The 7,723-nt window shown below is 36.0% G+C and overlaps 1 protein-coding gene across 1 annotated transcript; it reads left to right on the forward strand.

Moving 5' to 3' along the window:
* Positions 1 to 2,518: 2,518 nt before the first annotated feature.
* LOC107832746 (heavy metal-associated isoprenylated plant protein 26-like) lies at positions 2,519 to 3,604 on the forward strand. The gene is made up of 2 exons (XM_016660617.2): positions 2,519 to 2,727; positions 3,011 to 3,604. Exons 1-2 carry the CDS (start codon positions 2,635 to 2,637, stop codon positions 3,395 to 3,397), a joined length of 480 nt encoding a protein of 159 aa, XP_016516103.1. The 5' UTR covers positions 2,519 to 2,634; the 3' UTR covers positions 3,398 to 3,604.
* The last annotated feature ends 4,119 nt before the right edge of the window (positions 3,605 to 7,723 follow it).

A 7,723-nucleotide genomic window follows, 5' to 3' on the forward strand; every position in this document is an offset into this window, starting at 1 on the left:
ATCTCATTATCCCTCTGCTTCACTTTGAAAAGGTCTGACTTCCTGGTCTCGACCTTGATAGCCCCGGCGTGTGCTTTTACAAATGAATCTGCAAGCATAGCAAACGAGTCAATAAAATTAGGAGGTAGGTTGTGAAACCATATCATACCTCTCTTGGATAGAGTTTCCTCAAACGTTTTCAGCAGGACAGACTCGATCTCGTCATCCTCCAAGTCGTTCCTTTTGATGGCGCATGTGTAGGAGGTCACATGCGTATTTGGGTCGGTCGTTCCTTTGTACTTAGGAATCCCAGGCATGCAGAACTTTTTTGGGAACGGCTTCGGCGCTGCGCTCGGAGGAAAAGATTTTTGAACAAACTTTTTGGGATCCAAGCCCTTCAATATCGGAGGTGCTCCTGGGATTTGATCGACCCTCGAATTGTAGGTTTTCACCTTTTTGTCATTGGTTTCGATTTTCTTCTCCCCCGATTCTATCCGTTTTGTCAATTCCTCGAACATTTTTATAATCTCGGGGTTAGTTCCCGATTCATTTTCATTCAGCCTCTCCGTGATCGGTTCATTTCTGTGGGTGACTTCCCTGGATGGCTCGGGCTCGACCCTGCTCGGTGCTCAGCTTTGGTTCTGCAGTTGGGCCATCGCTGCCTGCTGAGCCTGCAGCATTTCAAAGATCACCCGTAAGTTGATCCCATTTCCTTCACCGTCACGAGCATTTTGAGCTACCGACCGGACTCCCCCGTGGATGTTGTTCTTAGGATCGGTGGGCAAATTCTTGTTGATGGCCACGTGTGAGCCGGCGTCGATAGGGTCCTCGACTGGAACTCTGCTGAGATCGACTAGGGGCACCTCGTTACCGGGTGCTGCATTGTTGTTCTCGCCATGGTGGCCGGACTTCACATCCATGTTTAGAGGGGCATACTGGGGGTTTGACATTTCGATTTTAACCTGAATCAAAGATACTTCAAAGAACAAGTGTAAAATAGGGTGTGTTACGGGAATTTGTATCAAATTACCGCTATTATCCTTAGCCTCACGGTGGGCGCCAAACTGTTTACCCTCAAAATCGGATAACAAATAAATTTTTAAGTGGTTTTAAGGATACACGGATTAACTTGATACAAAGCGATAAATTAAGTTATTATTGAATAAATAAAGATAAAATAAATTCAAACCACACGAGTTGGATAGTTTCAACTTTGATGGAATAATCGCTTTCGAGCTGGGCTCACCACGACCGGTGTCGATCAAGAAAGAACAAGAGTTTAAAGACAGAGAAAAATATTAACGTATTGCTTTTTAGTGAGTGTTACAATGTGTCAAATAAACTTTATATAGTAGGGGAGTCCTATTTTAGGTAAAACTCTATAAAAGGTAAAAAAAAATCTTCTGATTCGCTGAGTGCGGGTTCTTTATCGATATGTGCCGAGATTCCCGCCGTAACATTCGGCCGGTCACGGATATTTCGGCCTTATGTTGGCTATGTTGGATTGTCTGACAATGTTCTTCGAAGTCGTTCGAGGCTAGGGCCAGTTCTGGGATCATGGCCTCGATATTTTCGAAGGCAGGCGTCATGCCCTCGGGTTCTCATCCGGTGGGACTTTGGTTCGATTTCGGTCCCTTATTGCCATATCTCGAGCCTAATTTATCTTGTCGGAAGTTAGAATGCACCATGAGCTCGATTTCATCCGTATAGTATATACTATGATTCGAGAGTCTTTGACTAGTTGCTAATGCTCTGCTGGACCCGTTCTCATCATTTTACTTTGACCGAAATCTAAACACAAGTACTTCGAGACGAAGATAAAGCATGCACGTTTTCTAGCTAGTTGTAAACTTGTAATGTATGGTTCTTTGACAGGCAGCCGTATTCAGCTTAATCTAATTTAACAATTTTATGAAGATATCCTCGTATAGAAGTGCAGAATCAAAGACAAAAGGTTTAATATTATTAATATCTCATCGGGAGTATATATAACGAGATTCAGTGGAGGAAAACACTTGGAAATAATCACGTGATAACATCTGACCTCGCTTTGTTAAAAAATATTATATTATTGCTCGATATGTTATAGAAATAAGAAAATAAACATTAATTTAAGATTGAAATGAAGTCTTAGAACCTAGGCCTAAAACATTGTACAAGTCAAATTATAAATGCTACGTATGCCGCTGGTAACAGCTAGCTAATTAAGACGAGGATGTTATCTAGGAAGCTTTAATTTACTACTTAATTTGTGTAGTTTTCTAAAGGAGCAAAACAATATTATGATTTTAGTCAAGGAAGGTGTAAAAGACGGTTGGAGTGGGTTTTTAAGACTGCGATGACATCTGATTTCATCATTAACCATGGAAATGACATACCTCTATTTTTTGGATTGCAAGAAGAGGATAAGGCTCCAAATATCCCACTAAGATGAAGAAAATGATGATGTAGGGACACCACAGTTGCCACATGGTTCCATCATGCACATCACCGCCCATGACTAATATATAACTCGTGGCTTGTTTGTACTAGCTGCACGTACAAATCAACAAATTGCTAGCTGCTTCCCCTTTATATATTCTTCGACCGTCTACTTACTGTCCATGCCAGCCTTTTATAGCCAAAAGTAAAGGAGTTGCTCATTTGTGCAACGATATGGGTTTGCTAGATCACCTTTCTGACCTCTTCGAATTCCATCGAGGCCACAGCAAAAAGAAGCTCAGCAAGCTAAGGAAAAGGCAACTTGAGGTATGCTCTTGATTACGGGCAGAGACAGATCTAGAATTTTGATTCGGCAGACATATTATTTTGTTTAACCAAGCTTTCCCAGAAAGCTTTTAGTGTTCAAGATATCAACTACTTTAAATTAACTATTTTTAACGTATATACATATACATATACTAAATTTCGGCATTATGGGTCCGTTGACCCCTTACTATTAAAACATAGGTCCGCCTCTTATTACGTGCATGCTTTAATCGTATATATACGATGTACTAGTATATCATACTTCCTCTTATATAATTTGTAGATGGTGGAGATAAGAGTGAAAATGGATTGCGAAGGTTGCGAAAGGAGGGTGAGGAAGTCAGTAGACGGAATGAAAGGAGTGACCAACGTAGAAGTGGAGCCAAAGAAGCACAGGTTGGTAGTTACAGGTTATGTGGATCCAGATAAAGTGTTGCGTCGCGTAAGGCATCGAACAGGTAAGAAGGCTGAGTTTTGGCCGTACGTGCCTTACGATTTGGTGGATCATCCCTACGTGCGTGGTGTGTACGATAAGAAGGCTCCGGCAGGATTTGTTCGGAACGTCGATGGCAACCCGCAGGCGTCAAGCCTTGCGAGGGCAAGCTCCACAGAAGTCAATTATATCACTGCCTTTAGTGATGAAAATCCTCAGGCATGCACGGTTATGTGATGCAGAAAGATGTCGATCGAGTATTTTAGGATCATAGTTTTCATCAATGTTGATGCTCGAGTTGCTTAGTTCATTATATTCTAGCTCTAATTAGAAGTACTAGGTGGAACAAATGATGCGTGCGATCAGTTAACTAGTCGATGAAAGGTTGTCAATTAAGTTAAAACTTATTTTGTATTGAGTATATATGGTGATAGTTGTATCATACTTCATCAGTCTGATTTTATTTGTGTGATTTTCCTGTAAGGATTTTTCATGTTCTAGATTGTGGTTCATAAGCAATTTATGTAAAACTTTTATCAATTATTTAGAACCGTGGAACTATAGGTTTTTCACATAAAATGCATAAATCAAAAATCATATCCGATTTTATTGATGATTAGCAGCGGAATTGTATGTTCTAGAGAGAGTAATGGTAGTTTTAATGCATAATCTCACTTTCCAAACGCATAATCTCACTTTCCAAACGCAAGCCGAAAGGCCGCGACGGGTACCTGGTGTCTAACTTTACCGAGTACCAACATAATGTATCCTTCTTATCATATTATCGTGGGTAAATGGGTCAGAAGGGCCGTCATGATATAACCTGAATAAAATATAAGGGAATACTCGACATAGGACGACCCAACATGGAATACAAACTTATACATGTGACATACGAACCTATAAGATAAAAATGATCACTTGTACACTGAACATAGGCCGACAAGGCCATACAATCTTCCATATACATGACATCTGTCTACAAACCTCTAAGAATACATAAATATCATAAAGGCCGGGACAGGGTCCCACCATACCGATCAATACATGTCTAAAATATACTGACCAAATAAGTAACTCCGGAGCAAGTGGAGTGTACCAACACCTTCCGCTGAGCTGATAGCCTACTAGGAGGACTGCCAACCTATCTATCGGAATCTGCGGGCATGAAACACATCATCCCCAGGCAAAAGGGGCGTCAGTACGAATAAAGTACCGAGTATGTAAGGCATGAAAAATAATATATAAAAGATATAAAAGAAACATGGAGTAAAAGACTCAGCCTATAAGTCTGAAAAGCTCTGTGAATCATGAACATTTATAATGTCATGCATATGCATATAAATGTCATATCATGTATAGGTATATGCGTACATAACATCATCAAGTCTCTGAGGGCATCCCATCATATCATCTCAGCCTCTGTGGGCATCCTATCATATCATCTTAGTCTCTGTGGGTGAAATCATCAACGTATACCAACTGATCAGGTGGTGGTGCGTATATAACGTCGTAACCTTTTCACATACCCCATATACATATAATATACGCGTATATAACGTCATTTGGTCATGGGTCAATGTACATGTATAAATGAATGCAATGCATAAGAAGTAAGTAAATAAGATCTCTCGGGATGTTATAAGATCAATATGCCTTCGGTTAATATCATGAAATAAAATTTATCAACTTACGTATTTTCTGAGACCCATGAATAGACGATATAATAATAGGATACATAGAGAACCAAGAACATAGGCACTCTAGTACTTCTATGAATAGAGTCCAATTGTGAAAGTTTTGCGTTTGCTCGTTTTGTTTGTATCATATGGATCATGTCAAAAGGAAAGAAGGGATAGCCTTAACATACCTTAACATTGTTGAGTCCTTAATACCTTCCAACACTACAAGAAAATTTTTATTTACCTGGAGATTTTTACCTGGGGATTTGATTCACAGATAATACCTGCGGATTTTTATGGAAAATATTAAAATTTCTAAATTTAAAATATTTTACCTGCGAAAACTATTTTCCTAGGAAAATATGTAGGTAACTTTGGCGTCATTATGCGCCAAAATATTACTTGGGAAATTACCTGGAGAAATAAATCGGCAAGTACATTTCCGTAAGAATATTCGCACGTAAACAAACAAAGAAAATGGAAAAAAATCATACGTTAATCTGAAGGAAAATCCCTAGGTAACTCTACATACGAATATAGTTGGGGATATTTTCTTGGGGATTTACATGGGTATTTGGTTATTTGGGAAATTACCTAGGGATATTGTTCTTGCGGATTTAGGTGTGGATTTTTTCTTGAGGATTTACCAGGGGATTCTCTTAGCTGGGGAATTACATGGGGATGTTATTACTGCAGTTCTCGTTAAGAATATTTTCTTGGGGATTTACTTGAAAATTCTTTTGCTTGGGGAATTATCTAGAGATTTGGTTGATTTGAATTTAGTTAGAGTTTTTTTTTTCTTGGGATTTACTTATTTGGGAGAATTACATGGGGATGTTATTATTGTAATTTATTCTAGAATTTTATTGATATAACTCGGGAATTACCGAGATTTACTTATTTAGGCGAAGATTGTTTCTTGAGAATTTACTTGAGTATTTCATAATACAATTTTTATTGGGGATTTGTTCTTAAGATTTAGGTAGAAAATTTATTGTTGTTATTTTAATTGGATATATAATACTTGAGAATCTACTTGTGAATTTTATAACTACATATTTTACTTTGAAATTCTTTAAATACTTTTAAAAATATTATTTGAAATTTTAAGATGTTATTTTTTAATTTAAGAATTATATTCTTTTGAAGGTTGCAAAAATTTTATATGTAAAAAATAGCCATAGGAATTGATTTTATTTGTTATATTTTGTCGGTTTTTGTGTAGGTAAATGTATAAATGTTGATCCTATATAAAACTTAATGATGTATATATGTTTGGCTTGAGCATATAAGCCATTAAGCATAACATAGTCCGTTATAATAAAAATTTAACTATCACAACGTTAATTATTTTAAGAATTTAAAATTTAATATGGTTGATATAAAGGACATACTTAATAAAGCTTAGATTCGATTACATTTAACATATTTCAGCTAATATCATCAGAAAATTTGCTAAATGTAACTAAATGATTGAAAGGTATTTAAGTTTAATTTCTAAGCAGAGAAACATTATGTTATATTTATAAAAATGTTGCTTATTTTTATTAACTTTCTATCTTATGTATGCCATTTTTTATCATGTATTTAAATAGATAAAATTCAATCATAGTATGTCTAAAATGATATAATTTGAGATTGTCAGTATCGATAGAATGATCTTATGATTCTACTTTCTAACATCATCTCTTAATTAAATCCAACCATTATTAAAATTGCCTAATCATGTATACTTTATTACGATTAGCAAAATAATTCTTACTAGAATATATTTAATTCTTGTTAATTAAAGTATTTTGTATATAGAAAAAGAAATTAATATGTTATTCGAGAAATATAAATAAAAATTTGAAAAATAACTAAGAATATCTTAAAATTAAAATTAATAGAAATGTAATTTGCTATTATTTGGAAAAGAGTGTTTTATTTGATTTATGAAGATCCTTAATTAATGTATCCTTTTATTTTGTACAAAATACAATAAGAATTACATCAACAATATGGTACAAATTTCATTAACAAGTCATCAACATATCAGGACGAATGGCAAGCTCGGATTGAATCCCTTTAGCACCCTTAAACCCCATTATCATTTCATTTTTGAACTTAGTAATATATTCAGTATAATAAAAAATAACTTTTAAAGGATTCCCAACCTTGTACTCAATTTCAAAGTTACCCGAAATAGCCCAACACAAGATAATATCACCATGGACAACTTCCAGTGCTTTATAGGCATTTCCTTTTCTAGTTACCAAGTTCCTCAACAAGATTGACATGTAAACCAACATAATCATACTAACAATATCATAGACAACTTATTTTCCATAATTTCCGGCCACTTAAAGTTCATAAGAGCAACTTTCAAATCAATCCATCAAGAACCACAACATCTCAAGCTAATCCAAGTATTATCTTGTAGTTTATCATCCTAACAACTTAACCAACATACAAGCAAGCTTAATCACAATTAGTTGGTTGTTATACTCACCTTATCCAGTAGCAACAACTTGAAATTTAAAACAAACACAGCCCATAATTATCCTTAATGACAATACAACCTCAGAGAGGTGGTGTTCTTCACTAGAACTAACTTTTGATGTTGAAATATGGTGTAATCACTTTTGAATTACTTCAAACCCTTATTGTATCTGTTTAGGAGGGTTAGGAAGAGTGTAGGGACGAGGTTGGGTCGAAAAATGAGCAATAAAGGTCGTCCAAATTGTTTTTAAAGTGAAGTAGGTCGACCACCGCCTAAGTGGGTCCCATTGGGAGCTGCTTGCGCAGTCTCGCAAAAATGCGAATATCTCTCTACTCTGATATCGTATTGATGAACGGTTAAATGCATTAGAAATTAGACTCATATATATTCAATTTGGTA

Source organism: Nicotiana tabacum, chromosome 17 (genome assembly GCF_000715075.1).
Source record: "Nicotiana tabacum cultivar K326 chromosome 17, ASM71507v2, whole genome shotgun sequence".
In the NCBI taxonomy this organism is placed as follows: domain Eukaryota; kingdom Viridiplantae; phylum Streptophyta; class Magnoliopsida; order Solanales; family Solanaceae; genus Nicotiana; species Nicotiana tabacum.

Coding starts and splice junctions, on each gene's coding strand:
- LOC107832746 (XM_016660617.2), top strand. CDS start 2,635: ATGGGTTTGCTAGATCACCTTTCTGACCTCTTCGAATTCCATCGAGGC. Junction 2,728..3,010: donor TAAGGAAAAGGCAACTTGAG/GTATGCTCTTGA, acceptor TATAATTTGTAG/ATGGTGGAGATAAGAGTGAA.